This window comes from Cydia fagiglandana, chromosome 20, assembly GCF_963556715.1.
Source record: "Cydia fagiglandana chromosome 20, ilCydFagi1.1, whole genome shotgun sequence".
NCBI classification, from domain to species: Eukaryota; Metazoa; Arthropoda; class Insecta; order Lepidoptera; family Tortricidae; genus Cydia; species Cydia fagiglandana.
The window spans coordinates 11,031,197-11,051,157 of NC_085951.1; the positions used below are offsets into that span (position 1 = coordinate 11,031,197).

Consider the following 19,961-nt stretch of genomic DNA (forward strand, 5'->3'; position numbering starts at 1 on the left):
AACTTCTAAAATAAGAGAATGATAAAACTAAAAAAAATATATGATGTACATTACCATGCAATCTTCCACCGAAAATTGGTTTGAACGAGATCTAGTAAGTAGTTTTTTTTAATAAGTCATAAATAGTAAACCGCAATTTTATTATGTTACTTGCTGCTACGGAATCCTTCATGGGCAAGTCCGACTCGCACTTGGCCGCTTTTTTTTACAAAAATTGACACAGTCCCTCGGTAAGCTCAAGAAGGCTTGAAATATGTTTTTATTTCTACTTTCATCATAAATAATTTATAGTACTTCCTTTTCTTTCAATTTAAACACCACTTCTGGCTGGCTCAACGCCGTAGTAGGTAGCTAGGTACAGTCAGCAGCAGATATACCTGAGCGGGCAAGGTGTCCAAGAAAACATATACACTTCAATCGTCACAAAAATAAGGACATCTAAGATGTCATTTTCACGTAGGCTTTCAGTTCGGCACAAATACCTTAACTTCTGAGTTTTTCTCTAACACATACACCCTTATTTAATCAGAATGACAATAACGGTTAAAAAGTCAGTGGTAACTAAGCAATCAAATTCAAGCTGCTGTCATTAATACCTACACGCACTGCCAATCACGTACGTCAGCAGCCAGGGTGCCACCAGTTGCTAAGCAGTTGTTATTTCAATGGTAACTAAGCATCAACATTTTATCTGTTTAACTTTAAAATAAATACTGTAGCACTACGAATTGACACCTCCTTTCTTAAAGAAGTATTTTATCGTTAAGTGTCAAACTTATACAATAAATAAGTAGGTTCTACTAGAATGATCGGTTTTTTTATTTTAACTGTCATATGCAGCTGTTCTTCCAAACCGTTGATCATATTATATACCTATGTTAATATATTTATTTAGCCCACTTATTGTAGTAAAATATACTATACAGGGTGGCCCATTTAGATCGGCCAGTATGGGAAAATCTGATACTATACGATATACACCGATCTCTTCTTAGGAATCATGTCATCGATTTTAGTAACACGAAAAACTGCATTCATACATTAAAAAAAATGTGTACTCAGCTCGGGAATCGAACCCCGAACGTTTTGAAAAATAAAACTAAGACTAGCTATTTAGACTAACTAGACTATTTAGATATCGATTGTGTAGGTCTTAAGCAATAAATGTTACTATGAAACATGATGTCTGAAATTAATAAAATGCATTGTTTTCATATCCTTTAATTTAATTTAGTCAGTTTTCGAAGAGACCAGCATTTTTAGGGTTCCGTACCCAAAGGGTAAAACGGGACCCTATTACTAAGACTCTGCTGTCCGTCCGTCTGTCCATCCATCCGTCCATCCGTCCGTCTGTCACCAGGCTGTATCTCAGGAACCGTGATAGCTAGACAGTTCAAATTTTCACAAATGATGTATTTCTGTTGACGCTATTATAAGTAACAAGAAATACTAAAAACAGAATAAAATAAAGATTTAAGTGGGGCTCCCATACAACAAACGTGATTTTTGAGTAGTAAATATCAAATGGCATTCCGCACAGGAGTAATCTAAGTAACGCCCACTGCGGGTTCAAACCTACAACGTCCTGATAGAAAGATACGCTACATGCGACATTATCTTCAAAAATTATATAAACTAATGCGAAATTAACATAAAACCAGAAGACACAAATTAATAATAGAAATGAAACACAAAAAAAAACAAAAAGCTGTAAATAGGTGCGTACGACTGAGATTTGAACCCGCGGTCTCTGCTTTGAAAAGCAAACGCTTGTTACTGAGACCACGACGTGCCTTGACAATTGGCTCTAAATTCGGCTTCAGTTAGCTTTTGCTATGTGTCATTCGTCTTGACGATTCTGTTAAAAGAAATAGTTGGCAGTAAGTTGACCGAGAGGCTCCTGTCAAATGGTTGAAGGGCAAAACGTGAGATAGATGTATGTGATGACAAGACTGTACTGCTTTCGATGATTGTCAAAACGCTTTACCTGAAGTTAGCATGGCTATCTTTTATTCAATATTCGACCATACTTGTATGCTTTAAAGTCTATTTTTCCATATTGTTCAGATATATTTGACACGTTGACCGCTTAGATACCATTGGTTTTTTGACAGCTTAGGTATCAATGACTTGTTGAAAGTGTAGAAATTAATGAATAGCGACTGTTAACATATTTGTGACACGTTGAGCGCTCACAAGTAAATACTACCATGACAGTCACCAACTTTTTGACAGTTTAAACGTTTACCTCTCTTTGAGCACCTGGAGTGTATAGCGACTTCTGCTGCTGACTGTACTGCTTGTGGAAAATCTATTTAGCTTTACTTAGCTCATAATAGTTTATAATTTATAATATTGATTGATCTTTTTAATTTGGCTTTGCGTTCAATTAGTTACGCTTTTCTGTCTGTACATAGGTATTTTATGTTTGTTTGTTTTGTCGATAGATGTAGAGACGGTAAATTTATCTTGGATTCAATTATTTTACCATTACTTGGCAGTTAAACGTTTTATTGATCGTAGTCATCCTTTTAACTAGCGTTTAAAACGGCAGATTTTTTGCTGTGAACACCGCAGATTTGCTCTATCGAGGATATTTATCATCAGTGCTGGCTCTCACTTTCACTTTTATTAATGTAATTCTGGTTGAAAAAATGTTAAGGCTGATATTATTCCAAACTGTAGTACTAAATTATAAGCCTAAATCCACTACTTTCTTGTAAAAGCCGCCGTCTACGGTCGAGTTACCGCCTCACCTGTTCAACGTATTCGCGAATTCAAATTTAGAAAGTTAACTTTTTTTATTCCATCACAAGTTGTACAAGGTTCGAGTGGCCAGTCGCGGGTTGTGTGCCAGTGTGTACACACGCACCAGCCTCCTAAAGGTTCCTCACGAGTGCACTCACGCCCGATTCGCGCGTCTATACGTGATTTAATTAACCTAAGGATTTTCATAGACACGGTAAGTTTTTTGTTTACTTTTTTAATTAAGCACTAGAACTAATTGTTTACGTTGTTATTATAACTGTAAAAAGACACGTCGTATCATCTTTATAGAATTTTAGTCACGTAAGCGAGATGCCGATACCGCTAATTTTGCAAGCGCGTCCTGTCCTATTTAAAGTGCAGGGAGGTCGATTGTTAATTGATCCCATCTATTAATTCAACATATCGTGGCTAAATTTATTTCTTCTCAGCATATGCATAAAATGCTAACTCGGTTCTTGTATTACACATTTTTTGCATTTCAAAAAATCTCAGTATTTAATGATTATGAATTAAAAGTGATTTATAATTATACTAAGCGTGATAAGAACCGCTGAGCGGTAGATATGGTAGAGTATAGTAAATAGTAAAGTTACCTCGCGTGCCATCTTCACGGTGAGAAAGTAAGCAAACTGAATGAATGACGCGACTTTCGTAATAATGTACGTTTATTTAAGTTTTTAGATACTTCATCTGCCCACATGCGTGTCATTCTTACGTGTATATCATTCATTTGTAGGCATAATTACTATAAACATAATTGTAGGTCTAAGATACTTATTAAGTACCTACAATACCTACATTACGATTTAATGAACCTCTTACTAAGTAAGTTTAGTATAAAGTTATGTAACTGCATAAATAAAATAGCCTAAGTAACCAAATATGTTACACATTAAACAAGTACTTACCTATGTATAATTTGGGTGTAACGATGCTACCTAGAGGATGGTAGATACGAATGTATTTTTAAGGGTTTGCAACGCTTTGGCTCCTATGATGTTGCTTATGTCCATGGACGACTATGACCGCTTCCCATCAGGCGGTTCGTCTGCTCGTTTGCTGACCATCACATTTATTTATTTATTTATTAATAGAATAACTTACAACATGATTAAATTAAATGCAATCCACGTCCAAAACGAAACAGGAAAGTAGAAAAAGTGACAATGCATTTCGTCCGGTCAGTGGCCAACAGGCCCGGCCGAGCGTAGATTGTATAGTCCAGTTCAAAAATATCTACACAATTATGCATCATAATAAGTAAAAATCATAGAGACGTTTTTATGATGACTAGCCCAAAATTGACGCACACTCATTTAATGATACATGGCCCAATCGTATTCTCTTTTAAATAAGTTTTTGGCAAAAAATTCATTTTTGGTACAAGCTTTCCACAGGCAACTAATGCTTATCGAGACAATTCTAAAAACCCCTAACACAATTAGGTTGCGTTGTTTCATCACATTCTCGAACAGGCCGGCTTCGGTCTACCGGGTGATTGAAAATAAAGTGCATGATGGTGACCTAAGGGGAGCCGTTCGCCTACTTCTCTCGGACTCTGCTTTAGCTCCTGATAATGATAATACCCTACAGGTTTTGAAGGATAAACATCCGCCGCCATCGAGGCTATTAGATTTGCCCCCCGAGCCGGGCATTACGAACCCTTTTTTGTCCGTAACGCCAATGGACGTGGCTGCGGCAATTGCCTCCTTCTATAACGGGTCGGCTTCAGGTTTCGATGGCTTGAGGCCCCAGCACCTGAAGGAACTGACTTCACCTTCCGCGGGGGATAACGGTCCCCGTTTGTTGGACTCCCTTGCAAAACTTTGCAATTTTTTATTAAGAGGTATGTTGAATATGGAGGTTAGGCCGTTTCTCTATGGGGCATCGCTTTGTGCTTTATCCAAGAAGGACGGTGGCATCAGACCAATTGCCGTAGGCAACATTTTCCGTCGCCTCACGGCTAAACTTTGCTGTCGAGCAGTGAGGGAGCCAATGTCTGGTTATTTGCTCCCCAGGCAGATGGGTTTTGGCACTGTGCTAGGCTGTGAGGCAGCGATTCATGCCACTCGTCACTACGCCGTCGAACGCCATGCATCTGGTGATGTAATCATCAAGATTGATATAAAGAATGCTTTTAACACGGTGGAAAGAGACACAATCCTTAAGGAGGTCCTCGAAAAAACTCCCTCTTTATATCCCTTCATTTACCAATGCTATGCCTCTCCAAGCAACCTGTTCTACACTGGTGATGTCATTCGTTCGCAAGTTGGTGCTCAACAGGGAGACCCCTTGGGACCCCTCATTTTCTGCCTAGCCATTCATCAAATTATCTGTGAGGTTAAAACGCCGTTAAATGTGTGGTATTTAGATGACGGCATAATTGGAGGTAGCCCAGATGTGGTCGTTCAGGGTTTAAATACCTTAATACCAGCTTTAAAAGAGATAGGCCTGGAGATTAATCCATCCAAGTGCGAGTGTTTCACCTGCGGGGGCATACCCACTGAAGCTCTTGCGGAGATAGAGGCAGTTCTGCCCGGAATGAGGCTGATTGACAAATCTTCTTTTAGTTTGCTAGGTGCTCCCGTATTTTCCGAGGGTGTCAGCTCGGTACTACAACTTAAAAGGCAGGCACTCTCGGGAGTACGCGAGCATTTGGCACAACTGGCTGGACACGTCGCTCTCATTTTGTTGCGGAATTGTTTTGCGTTGCCTCGCATGGTGTACACTTTGCGCACATCGCCCACTTGGCTTTTTGAGCAAGATCTGCTTTCCCTGGACGAAACTCTCAAGACTGCTTTGGAGTCGCTGCTAAATGTCAATTTAAACGAGGCTCAGTGGTGTCAGGCGTCCTTACCGGTTCGGTACGGGGGCCTTGGTGTTCGGCGGGTGCGGGATATCGGTTTGGTGGCCTTTTTGGCGTCGGCGCATGGCTCAGCGGGACTTGTTGCGCGTATTCTGGGTGTCGAGAGTGGGGATGTGTGCGTGCCTTTTGTTTCTGAGGCCTTGGCAAAGTGGGCTACTTTATGCCCCACCGATGAACGTCCTGACAACTTGGTGGCGCAGAGAGCGTGGGATGACATCCTGTGCAAGCTCGCGTTTTCGGAGTTGCAGAGTGGAGCCTCTGGAGCCGACCTGGCGCGCCTCATGGCAGTATCCAGGCCTGAATCGGGAGCGTGGTTGCATGCTTTGCCGTCTCCGCACCTGGGCACACTGCTGGATAACGACTCGCTGAGAATTGCAGTGGCCCTGAGGTTGGGATGCAAGGTGTGCGACGCGCACCGGTGTATTTGCGGGGTGTTGGTTGAGGAGAACGGCCATCACGGGTTAAGTTGCCAGAGGTGCGCCGGTCGGTTCCCTAGGCACCACTCTTTAAACGAAATTGTACGGCGAGCAATGGTGTCGGCCAATATCCCGTGCGTACTGGAACCACCAGGCTTGTCTCGGTCGGACGGGAAGAGACCCGACGGGCTCACCTTGGTTCCCTGGCGAAGGGGGCGGTGCCTTTTATGGGATGCGACATGTGTTAGTACATTTGCTGCGTCCCATCTAAGGCACACGGTTAAGGCGGCAGGTTCGGCGGCAGAAATAGCGGCCAAAAGTAAGCGCGCCAAGTACTCCGAGTTGCAGGGGGCGTACGATTTTGTGCCGGTTGCTGTAGAAACGGCCGGACCCTGGTGCAGCGAGGCGGGCGAATTGTTCAGGGATCTGGGTCGGCGGCTGAGGGAGAGGGGTAACGACCCCCGTTCTGGGTCTTGGCTGGTCCAACAGATCTCCATCGCCATACAGCGCGGCAATGCTGCAAGTGTGATGGGGACTTTTGGACCGGGCATAACATAGAACGGGTTTTGGGTTAGGTAGTTTTAAGTAATATTAGTTTTAATTTTGTAGTATAAAATGTAAGGATTTTTGTTAGTTTGTCATTTTATGTGTGAATATTTTAGAAAAATAAATTTAAATTCTAATGTTAAAAAAAAAAATAATAATAATTGGATTAAATTAAGCATGTGATGTGTGTCTTTTAATGATACGATAATAATATTTAAAGTTAAATGGGCCAAAGAACCCATACAAAAATGTTTACCGAAACTGTGTGCGTTGCCTGAAGTCAAGATATTTAAATGCTGATAAAATTAATGGACTTAATAATGGTGTCAAACGATACCTATCCGATTACGTGTATCATATTAATACCACTTGCACATCATAAATATATTAATTTAAATGTATGGTCTTCATTTAAAAAATACTTTTATACGTTTTTAAGGGTTTTATTACGGTGAGTTTTTACATAAAAAAGTATGTGTTAAAGTACCGTATGATTTTACAATATTGTAAAGCAGGCAGCAGGCACATAAATTATACCTAGACCTTAGGTAAAATGAACACCATCATCATCATGTCAGCTAAAACTTGTCATTTTGTAGACATAGTCCTCCCACAAGGATCTCCACAATGACTGGTTGTGCGTTGGGCACAAAATATTGCTCTCTCAAGAGAGACATCGCAAGTACTAATCCTTATCGTAATCGGTCTTGAGCTTCCTCGTGAATGATAGTCTGTCGCCAAGAGGGATGTTTAAAAATCTCAACTTGGGGTGATTTTTTATTGGTAATGAAGAGGTTTTGATACGACCCGCACTCCATCTCGCCCCTTTCATTTTCCAACCTCTATGGCTTGTTTTAATCCATAAACAAGACAATAACAACAATGACAAGATAATTCAAGAGTGAACAGGCACCTTCTGGGCGAGCTCGCTCCATCGTAGGCCACGTCTACGCCTCGGCTAGTCTGTGGCCATGAGTAAACCCATGCATAATAAAAAAATAAATAAATAAATAAACGGCATAGTTGCATTTAGTGTTGGTATTCAATCCTCTTTTTAAAATAAGACCAATAGTTTTGTGTCAGGATCAGCTAGCCGGAAACATTGGCCCTTTGACAAGAAGTGTAAGCACACGCGACAGTGTCCGCAAGTTAGGGCATTTAAAAGGCTTAATTATCAGTTGTCACGAAACTACCACTAGTTGCTGACCGGACAATGTCATCATTTGCATGTGCAAGCAAAACAAACTGTTCAGTAATCTATATACGGTATCTCATGAATCAAGTTTAGAAAACATTCCAAAAATCTGTTATACTGATATGATATTAATGCAAAAAGCTCGTGCTTTAGTATTAACTGCCGACTAAGCGACCCATGCCGGCTTCGCACGGGTTGACAAATTAGTCAAATTACACACTTTATTGATAATGTTAAATGTCCTACTAAACGCCTGATTTTATTCACTAATATACCACATTTTGTATAAACAATAATACAATTAAAAATACACTACATAATCTAAACATAAAACTAATTAAAAACTAAACTTAATATAAGCAAAATAATATAGACAAAGAAAAAAGAATTAAACTAATTAACTAAAAGTACCTAAAAAGTAAAAAACCTACAAATAAAATATTGGCCCCAGGTCCGTGCCCACCGGTAGGGTGCCCAGAAGGCTGGCGGCGTTACCACGCTGTACGGCAACGCCGATGCGTTGGGCGAGGTAAGCTCCAGCCTTCCGGTCACCCGTTGCGTCTATAAGGCGCTTGGCCAGCTCCTTATATACGCTGTGCGCGCCTTGACCCCACGGCCCAAGCGTCTCCACCCCGAACGGCTCAAACATGCAGCCGGTGTCTAGGGCTGCATAAATGTCCTTGTTCCTATCTACCTAATTATGTAGATGTATTATCCGTTGGTGATTCTTAAATAAATAAAATAAAATAAGTGAAAACGGCATGAAAATCCTTTCAGTACTTTGTTTTATAAGGTGTAGTGATTCTTGTTAAGTTGTTACGGATTCCAAGTTCACACAAGTCACAATACGCTGGTTGGCCCGAGAATCACGTCTCCCGCGAGCGAGTCCCGCGCTCGCTATCAATGTCTGTCAGTACACCGCTAGGTCGGAGCCTCGGAATCTGTGCCGATGATAAGGTCCAACCGGTAACCCACTGGAGGTAGATTTATTGAGATCGATCGCTAACTCATTCATCAGAAAATGCTTTCGCTTCGAACAAGAGGCGCAATAAATTATTGCTATCTGTACGGAATATTGATGATTTGTTGGCTTATTTTAATGAGGTTCAAGTAGTTATTTTTTATTTTGTATTACTAAGTGTTGTTAAAATGTTGAAAGTAAGAATCTTGGTCTTTAAGGTACTTAATAATAGTATCTTAATAAATGCATCCCTTTTTGATGCGACTTTTGTTATATGTATTATCAAACGGTATTTTGGTACATGTCATCTACTTGTTGCGCCTACATTTTTCAACATTTATCTACATTTACCTCCTTTTGGAGACATTTAGTTTACCAGTAATAAAAAAAAATTGTTACTTTTACATCAGTTGAGACTAAGGCCAATCACTGGTCAGACTGTTATAAAAAATAATTTGGCCAAGCCCGAGATAGCTCGAGGCATTTAGTGTTCCGTACGGCTACCATCAGTTTGGCAACATAATAAACGATATCGTGAACGTAATTTACTTCCTATAGGTATATCTCTTTCGCACTAATATGTCAGTATGAGCGAGATGCATAGAAAGTAAATTACGTTCACGCCCACGGTAGCGTTTATGTCAATGCCAAACTGATGGTAGCCGTACAGCTCGCATCGTTACATTTTACAGAGGTTGTTTGCCTGTTTTTAGGATACCGTATTCAACTACACACACAGAACAATAGTACAAAGTGTCTAAGTGCGAAGGCCGAAGGCCGAGCTTTAGCAAAATGTCATCGCTTTAGCACAGAGCAATAGTACAAGTGTCTAAATGTGAAGGCCAAAGGCCGACCTCCGCGTAGCCCGAAGGCCCGAAGCATCCAGGATGTCAGTGCTTTAAGACAGAACAATAGTACAAGTGTCTAAATGCGAAAGCCGAAGGCCGAGCTCCGCGTAGGGCCGAAGGCCCGAAGCGTCCAGAATGTCAGTACTTAAACACAGAACAATAGTATAAGTATCTAAATGCGAAGGCCGAAGGCCGAGCTCCGCGTAGGGCCGAAGGCCCGAAGCGTCCAGGCTGTCAGTTCTGTGTTTAATCACTGACATCTAGCAGGCTTCGGGCCTTCGGCCCTACGCGGAGCTCGGCCTCCGTCCTTCGCATTTAGAAACTTGTATTAATTACCTATTACTTACCGTGTTTAGAACTTAGAACTGACCTCCGGGATGCTTTGGGCTTTCGGCCCAATGCGACTTCAGCCTTTGGATCTTGTGACTTAGACACTTGTACTTAAAAATACTTGGAAAAGTTACGGGAGGCGCGCGTCTGTCGGACGCTTCGGATCCTCGAATTGCTCCTTCGGCCTTTGCATTTAGTTAGATTCTTGTACTATTGCTTTATGTTTGAATACCGAAGTCGAGCATCTCGCGAATGCTTGATGTATTATAATAATTTAGAGTAAGGCCAAGCGCGCACCACGATTTTTTGTCCTGCGATAATTTTGTCACAGAAATGCAACGTATGTGTTTATATGTTAGTGCGCGCATATGCGACAAAAAAATTGCAGCGATTTTAAAATTGTGATTTGTCACATTTTTCCGCGATTGTTCGCGACGCGATTGTCGCAAAGTGAATTGCAGCATGCGGAGTTGTATGGCCCCGCGCGCACTATGATAATAAAATCGCACTCCGGCCGGACCTCAGTCGCTCTCCAAACCCCAACATCTCGGCACCTGCATCTCCAATGGAGTCTCAAAATGAGACGCTAGATGTTAACCATTTAATTATGGAAATAGACGGGGATCACCTTTGTGTTATGTTATAAATTTTCAAAGTCATACAGCAATCGCATATTAAAGAGACGTTTCATGACAAGCGACTGGTACGAAATCCATGTTGAGAATGAACAAATCGTCGACGTTTTCATCGCAGTGCGCGCAGTGAATTTTCTGCGATATATTACAGCGCGATTCTAAAATCGTGTCGCAAAAATTAAAATCGTGGTGCGCGCTTGGCCTATAATACCTTAAATGTATACTCCTTCAATTTGAATTTAGAACTCATTTTTTTTTATTTGATTTTGTTTCTAGTTCTATGCCATATATATATTATTTAGAACTGCTAAAAAACAAGATCTGCTTACTTTAAATATTTCGTCAATTTTACCTTTGTTTCTAAAAACTGTGATATTTAACTGTCATATCATATACTATTAATGTCTGCCAAAATTATTTTTTCGTAACAGGACTGAGGGGCTACCGCGAAAACCGAAATTCGCAATTTGCGGGGATCTTTCTCTTTTACTCCAATGTAGGCGTAATTAGAGTGACAGAGAAAAATGCCCGCAATTTGCGATCTTCTATTTTCGTGGTTATAGCCCTGAATCTTGTTGCTCACCGATCCGTTCAAAAATATACATAAGTACTGAATATAATTAATAGATATTATAATTATACAATTAATACAGAAATGTAATGGTACTTAATGAAAAGGAATATTGTGTATATTGTTTCGACGAATCAGATACTCTCAATAAAATCTATACATGAGGCCAAAGCTGTTCATAAATATTAAATGACTTTATTATCTCTATACGCCTTACTAACTCTATGTGTCCTATTGTGGAAAAAAAAACACAACGACAGTCAAGAACGGAATTCTTAATTTGAATTTTTCAGATTTTTGAGATGCCTAGTCCATTGGTTAGAAAGCCCGTTCGAAATTTAAACTTATTTGCAATATAATAAGGTCGTATTTTGTAGATCTCTCTCATACTTATAGTAGGCTATTGAGATAAAATTAAATATCTCACAAAAATAAGCAAGCAGAATTAAACTTTGTGTCAAACACATAAGTCATAAATTTCAATGCCAAAGTTTTAACTAAAATGTTTCTCGCAAATTACTGCCTAATATGAATTGACCAGTGTAAGCATCAGTTAGCTAGCCCTAAGCAACCAAAGGTCAAGCTGCAGTTGAAAAACTAATAAAGATAAAGTTAAGCTGATAATTTTCCCGCCGTCTCCATGCTTCTTTAAGTTGGGTATTGACTGGTCAGCTGCCTGTTAGCTATAGTTTTCGCGAAAATCGCCAGGACAGAGGTGAAAATTTTTGTATGAAAACTTGCAACTTTAAATGCATTTTTTGACGAAACTATTGCAGTCTAAAATGAAGTTAAAATCAGTCCATCGACTCAATTTTTTGCAAGCTTTCTAATGGTACCCCACACGATTCTTACAAATGAAAAAAGTTTAATAAGAAAAAAGCAGTTTTGACTTATTTACAATATGAGTGGTGGTAATTGCTATAACTGTTCCAAATTTTAGGTATCTACTTATGTCAAACGGTCTCTGAGAAAAACGTATTTAACTGATTTGCAAGACCGAAGTGATCCCATAAGTGTTCCGTAAACAAAGTTTTGTACGGAACACTAAAAACACAGTTGCCGATATACAAGCCTACAACGGTTGTTCGCAAACCGGTCCATATTTGCATGTCAATAAAAACAGCTGAACGAAATTTAGCAGTTGATATGTCTATATCCAGTTAACCATCTTCGTATCGTGGCCATTATGATAATTACTCTCGCCGATCGCGTAACCTGATGTAACGTAAGCGCGGTGCGTGAGTCTAGTCACGCAGCGACTTCAAATTTAGAATTGTGCGGTTGGGTGGACATCAGGCGATTACGGGTTTGAGCGTTTCTTTTTTTTTTAATATATTGTGACCTTTTTTGCCACTTTTGTAGTGTTATTTCTACTCCGAATCACGAGCTCTTTCGATCCTGATGGGATAAAAACATGTAGGTTTTTTTCCTATTGTGTTACCATTTCTCCATATACCTACTTTGTATGGCGGTAAAAAAAAGTTTGAAAAATGTATGGAAACTTTAGGACACATTTTTTCTCCTATAAGGATGAAAAGGGCTCGTGATCCTGACTAGAAATAACACAAAAGTGGCAAAAAAAGGTCACAATAAATAAAAATCACAAAAAAAGAAAAGTAACGCTCGTTTGGGCGTATATTTGCTGGCTCTTCGCAAAAAACCGGATTGTTGTGCTCACATTATATGTTCGGGCCCCGGCTGGTTTGGATTTTCTTGCCGAAGGGCGAAGGGGTTACGTTTTTTAGGGTTTCGAAAGACATAAGGTGGTGGGTGTTTTGAATATGTCGTGAGGATACTAAATTAGTTATTTACGATACAAGTGCGAAAAAGAGGAAATTCGAAACGAGTGGCGATAAATTAAAACACGACCGAAGGGAGTGTTTTAAATCGACACGAGTTGCGAATTACCTATTCGCACGTGTATCGTACAACGTTTTACAGTACATATGGCCCTTTAAACTTTTGACATCGCACGAAAAGTGCTATTTTACGCACTAGTGCGGGAAAATAGGACCATATGTACTGTAATATGATTTATTATTTTACATACCTAACTATTTGGTGCTTTTTGAACATCTGAATATGTTCGTATTACTTGTTATTTTATTATTCATCATTCGCTTGTCCTTAGCCCATTCATTTGGGGCGGTTCCGCATGTCTGTCGCCCGTCATCTTATCATTCACTAGTTTGATTCATTATTAAATTTATTAATTAACATAAATCATTAATACGATGTAGGTTTTTTGGGCGTTGTATCTAAAGAACCTTGCAAAGTTTATTTCAACCTCAGGTGCTTAATTATGTAATAAATATATCATAATATTTGGAAGCCATTGATTCAAGGCCCAATGTGACCTTGTACCAAATAACATTAATAACCTTGCAGCAACCAAAATTACTACAGACTAAGAACTTCCTTCACCATGAGTTCTACGTGGCCTTAAACGCTAGCGACTGCGTCTATTCAAACGCAGTGCATCTCGCCTGCACCAATGTCAGCACGAGGGAGATGACTTTAGTTTACGCAATCGCTAGCATTCGCTGTCAATTTTAAACTCATGGTCAGGGTACAAGCGCCGTGCCTTTGCAATTATATTAAACAAAGCGAAATGGGAAAAAATCCGGGATACAGTTTTTCTTATGAGATGCTTATTAACCTATTAAGGTTACTGATAACTGGATCCCCTCAGTTGTGCGTTTCGTTATGTAGCTGCGTCTTTTATTCTTATCTATTCTCATCTATACGATATCCCAGTATGTGTACCGGGCATCGCATTACTAAATTTTTCAACTAAGCCATGAAAATGTCACTATCATATTATTAACTATACATCGGCTAAGATAGAAAAGAGATACTTATATCACTTATACCTACCGTCGTGAGTCATCAGTCGTAGAATGCTTTGCCTTTGACCCATATGAATACGTAAAGACCTAAAGAAAGACGTGTTTACCTATAGACTTGACTGACCACTTGTCGTCGTTGAGGTACCGGCGCGCGCGCAGGTTGCGCTTTCTCGTAGAAAGTGAGTTATGTCAGATTATTACGCGGCTGCAAATAAAGGCCGATCTTAATTGTACAGTGCGATTATACGTTAATCATATCTTATAATTTATTCAGATCCAGTAATAATCATACATCGTCATTGGTATATAATGCATTAAAAAAAATAAAAAAAAGGAGTCTAGGGCTACAAGTATGTGATACTGTCGGTGCAAGAGTGCGTCGTGTAAAGGTTTACACTTTTGCAATTTACGTAAAGGTGAAAAATATCAGTTAATATGTTAATATATCTTTGACATCTACTCGTAATTTCTTCGCATTGTCAGACTACCTCGTACCTGCTCTGCCACGATCAAGTGTGCCATGGCTGGCTAAGCGCATCTTTTACTCGGAGCTGGAGGAGGGCAAGCAAAAGCATGGCGGGCAACTTCTCAGATATAAGTTTTTGGCAAAAAATTCATTTTTGGTACTAGCTTTCATCGCTGACTGTACTCATCGAGACAATTCTAAAAACCCCAAACAGAATTAGGTTTCGTTGTTTTATCACAGAGTTCCTATGGCCACCACCGGTCTCCATCATCAGATCAGCTCGATGACACCATAATATTGCATTGTCACCCGACTTACGTATGTATGCAAAATTTCAGCTCAATCGGAAACCGGGAAGTGGATCAAATTTAGCTTGCAAGATTTGATTACAGACCGACAACGGGACAGGTGAAACTAAATAAAAGCTTGTAATAAAGATGTGCTTAAGCGCCACATGAAGAACTGCAACATTGACCCATTTCTGTGGGAGAAGCAGGCAGGTCAGCCCTGTATGGAGATCTTATATTATTAAACAAACTGATAATAAGATGGCTACGCAAGCCACACGCGGCCACACGAACGTCTTCAGCAGCGGAGTTGAAATCGGTCGGGAGAGACTAGAATCGGAAAATCGGAATATCATTCCAAAATAAATGTCTTCGCCTGTACTTGTCCTAATTCGTGAAAGAAGTTACACTGCGCGTGCGCAGTGCATGTGTTCCGCTCCGCCGCCGCCGTAACCCACTCTGAATTCGGCAAACGATTCCCGACCAGTTATTGCGCACGAGTGTACGCAACACGGAAATTTATCGACTTTTATATGCCTTTGTTAACCTAAGCAAGGAAAACTCCAGAGTGCCTATAAAGATGGATTTATAGGTGCAAGGATGCTATAAACGGAGATAGACCGCAATTCTGATGTATGTCATGTTATAAATCATAAACCAATAAATGGTAATTCCCTTCTCTTAGGATCGGTTGCACCAAACCGTCTGTCACCGTTAAAGCGTTCGCTAAATTTATCTGTATGGGAAATTTCATACTTCACTGCTGTTTGATGTTAATCAGTCTGTTAAATGTGGTTGGTGCAACTGGGCCTTAATCTTATTTTTATCGTTAACGCAGAATTGTTGTGTTAAAAGAAGTTAAAGTGAAGTTAAATTAGAGTAAATAACATTTTTTTTTTAAGTAGACAGTAGATTGAAATTTCTTGTATTTATACAAGCTTTTATTTAGTTTCACCTGACCGTTGTCTATAATCAAACCTTGCAAGTTAATTTTGATCCACTTCCCGGTTTCCGATTGAACTGAAACTTTGCATACATAAGTAAGTCGGGTGACAATGCAATATTATGGTGTCATCGAGCTGATCTGATGATGGAGACCGGAGGAGGCCATAGGAACTCTGTGATAAAACGACGAAACCTAATTGTGTTTGGGGTTCTTAGAATTGTCTCGATGAGTATTAGTTACCTGTGGGAAAAAATGTACAGTCGGCGATAAAAGCTTGTACCAAAAATGAAATTTTTGCCAAAAACTTATTATGATTATAATTCGATTGCGCTTGGTACCCTGAAAAAGAAAACTTAGTTTCACCTAAGTATATCGAACTATGTTAGCACACTAAAAAAAATTCAGAAACATTTTTTTTTCTATAAGTGTGAGGTCCTGGCAGGGTCGCCATGTGAGGTGGAGATTAAGACAAATAACTGCTTGATATCTTATTGCTATAATGCGCCTCAAATTATATGTGTAGCCTTAGGTAGGTATTTACTCTAACACTGTATATGTGTGGGTAAGGCATACACTACATTAGGATAGAAATATTATGTTATTTCTAACGTAAAAAATACAGAAATTACATTTAACCCAAGTGGCATTTTTTAAATACAAGCTCATCAGAGTGAAATAATAAATTATTTTATAGGTAGGTACAGTGGGTCCCAAATTGAAGCTCGTGACTGTACAATGACAAAATACCTTTAGACATTTATTTTTAGATCCATAATTCATCAATTACTACCTACTACAAAACTGCAGCAACTAATTAATACCAGTGACTATGAAAAACAGCTAAGTAACAATAAGCTGCAGTATGCAATTATGAGTTGTAGGTAATTATGCACAATGCAAGGTGGGCCAGCCGAGTCATGACATTCTTTATTGTAATGCTTAACCTTATGGCACCGAATACGCGTTGGCACGTAGCTGTATATAAAATTTACACTTAAAGAGATTGTATAGGTATATAGTCAGTCTTACAACTAGATTTTATGATAATTTAAGAATATTTGCTTCCATAAAATTCATTGCGCGAATTACATCTACTCTTTGTTAAGTCATTCTCGAAAGGGCAGGCGAGGCTGGTGTATAGAATATAGATGCAATGAAAAGTGACGCGGTCAACGGTCATGGAAATATTCATAGGTGCGAGTATGATAGGTACATGATTTAAGTTTCTTTTGGCGTTTTCTATAAGTGATTATCTACTAGGCTAGGCTTCCTCTGATACTCTCTAGCTCTCTACTCTACGGGAATGGTGATTGAATACGTCACTCAGCTTCCAATGTCAGGGTTGTAAGTTTTTTTTGTTTTGTTAAGCAAAGTTTCTTTCTTGATATGATAATACTCGAGATAATACTAGTACAAATAATTACCTCAAAATTTTAAATCATTTATTAATGGAACAGAGTTGAATTTTTATTTTCTAATACCATTGATTCAAATTTGACTGCCGTTTTTTTTTCTTGTGTTATAGCTGATGGGGGTGATTTGATTACTCACGAAGACTAAGCGTTATTGATATCTAAAATGTCCGTAAGCCACTCCTTAAGCTTAAATTATAAGTTCCTAGCAATTTCCACTAGTCAATCAAACAAAATTATCTGTCGAACAACCGGAAAATCGGATGTTTCTGCGTTACTCCTAATTTGTATTAGTAGGGAAAAATATTCAGTGCGAAATTGTGCGCTTCCTCGGCGAACAGGACGCTATCGAAGGACTCAGGAACAAGCCTTATCGATTTCTTGTGAGATTTAGTTTAAGGACGCACTTAATGGGCACAATCATGCAGAACATAGTTTTGTTGATCGCACCCGGTCATAGAAATTAGAATAGATAATCCACGATGGGGGAAATCATGCCCAAGCGAAAATTTACCAAAATTCAGAAACGGTTTTGTCAAAAATTTTAGCTTGTGATCGTACAAAGTAGTAACAAATCGTTACTACTTTGAAGAAATCTCGTATCTAGCACTGATACTCAAAGTTAAAACGCAGTAACTCTGTATGCGTCCTATACATAGTTATCACATTTTTTTTTTATTAATAGAATAAGACACGGGTTTTTTAAAGTAGTCACGAAATGATGAACATTTTATCTAGGTTTTTCTCAATACTATCTTCTCAAATCAAGATCACGGTGAGCTATTCAAATTGGGTCGCAAGCATTTTGTTTGTTTAACACATGGCCTGGGTCAGGTTCGAATAGTCACTTTTTTTTAGAAGGTACCTTAGTAGTTATATTTAATATAATACGTACGTTGTCTGGCATAAAATTATAAGTCAATTATCAATCTAGATACGTACGATGGGATAAGATTAAAATTTGTATAAGCACATCAGGTTTTAAGACTGCCCGTACTGAATTTACGAGCAGGAAACCGCTTTGTTTAAAATACTTTCTCGCGCCTTTCTCTGATAATGCATCCTGTTCTTGAGTAATGTGAGCCATGTTACGTGATGCTGAGATCCTTCAATCTGTCCTACTTTTGTTTATGGTCATTTGCTTCGTGAGATGCGAACCAATCAAGTATTAAAATGGCTATAAATAGTATAGTAATGCTGGCTATAAATAGTAGCCATTTGCCCGGTTTGAAAATTTAAATTATGATAAGACACAAAATATGTCCCTAATGTAAATATGTCCTTTCTAAGGACCTTTCTTTAGATTAGGTAGACAATTATCTTATCTTTTTCGTCTTATGTTATGCTGTTATTTTGTCCTAGTTATTTTATTTCTTTTTTGTTGTTGTACTTTTGTTTTTAATCTCCTCCTACCCTGACGTTGTTTGGAAGAAAGGAGTTCTGTTGCTACCTTTATTTACATTGTAAATCTGATGTATCTGTTATTAATAAGTGGTGCAATAAAGAATAATATTTGTTCCAGAAGGTGGCGTGAGGGCACGCTTCCAAGATGGCGGCGACCAAGTACTCGCACCCCTTCATGCAGGGGCTGAAGTCGCTGCCCCAGGAGTATGAGGAGGAGATACAGCAGATCAGAGAGTGGTAAGTACGATAATTGCATTAAGTACGTACTTAATGACAGTTTCCTTGTTTCAATTTAAATATATGTTGTTGCTTGTTCTTAATGAATAAGTAATTTGATATTTTATTAAAATATATACTATTTATAATAAAAAATATCCCAGCTAATAAACTATAAAAAAGTACTAATGACAGTTACAGACCGGTATCATAGTTAAACAACCTTTCTCACAGATCAGGAGCGAAATTTAAAATTCGATCTTGTTTTAACATCACTTGCAGCTGAAACAGACGTCACATCACATTATGTAATGTAGGGATGCCCAAATGGGTTTATTTGTATCCGGTAATTCATTAATACCAATACGAAGGGTCAAACACATTTTAGACAAAGGTCACTTCTGTGGACAACACAATAAAAGTTAACGACTCTGGTACTTAGATATCCCGTTTAATTCTTATTTGAGTCTCAAGTACTGCAAAAATTTAGGTATCCCGCCTGTAAGGGTGGAAAACCGCGAACTAGTTTGTAAAAAAATGTGTATGATCCCTTAAGTATTATTGTATAAATGATAAGAGTACAGTACTATACTAGTTAGTGTGCTGTCTATATCCCAAGAGAAATTTAATTCTACCACACAGCTAGTGCATCACTCTCGCGCCAATACTACTCGAACATACCTTCTACCTAAATATAATTGGGATGATGATAATGACACAATGGAATTTTATAACAAAACCTGTTTTTTTATCGTGATGCGTCACGATTGATTAATTGATTATCTAGGTACCGTTTAGTAAGGGGCGTTTCGTGTGTAGATTACGATTGTGAGTTGTGACTTTGACTGTCAAGATTATTGTATTGCTTCAATGTCACGGGTCCCATCCCATTTTGATACTCAAAACAAACCGGATAGACTGATAATCAATAGGCATACGAGTATTTGCTATCGAGCCTATTACAAGTGCAAGGTGCACAGCGAACGATGTAAAAATTAGATAAATTTGTAAATTATTAAGGTGCTTAAAATTTACATCAGGCAATATAAAGATCTATATTACAAATACCTTACAGACTTGAGACTATTTAACATTAATATATTTGCATTTTATAAACTCTAAACATTATTTACCTAGGCGACAAAACGGCGTGGCTCTGCGGAATCGTCTGGTGGTCTTGTGCGGTAAAAATTGAACAGGGAATTGAATATTTCATAACAATATCCTATTTTCAGCAAATAGGA

At 38.9% G+C, this 19,961-nt stretch overlaps 2 protein-coding genes across 2 annotated transcripts in view; both read left to right on the top strand.

The window, feature by feature from the left end:
* Positions 1–2,809: 2,809 nt before the first annotated feature.
* The window catches only part of LOC134674642 (clavesin-1-like), a 30,481-nt gene continuing 13,329 nt past the window's right edge, over positions 2,810–19,961 (top strand). The window contains exons 1-2 of the mRNA XM_063532763.1: positions 2,810–2,962; positions 18,620–18,738. Coding sequence (XP_063388833.1) covers positions 18,647–18,738 — 92 coding nt within the window. The 5' untranslated portion in view covers positions 2,810–2,962; positions 18,620–18,646. The remainder of the gene's footprint in view (positions 2,963–18,619; positions 18,739–19,961) is intronic.
* Positions 4,765–6,609, top strand: LOC134674887 (uncharacterized). The gene has a single exon (XM_063533042.1). The coding sequence runs from the start codon at positions 4,765–4,767 to the stop codon at positions 6,607–6,609; it is 1,845 nt and encodes a 614-aa protein (XP_063389112.1).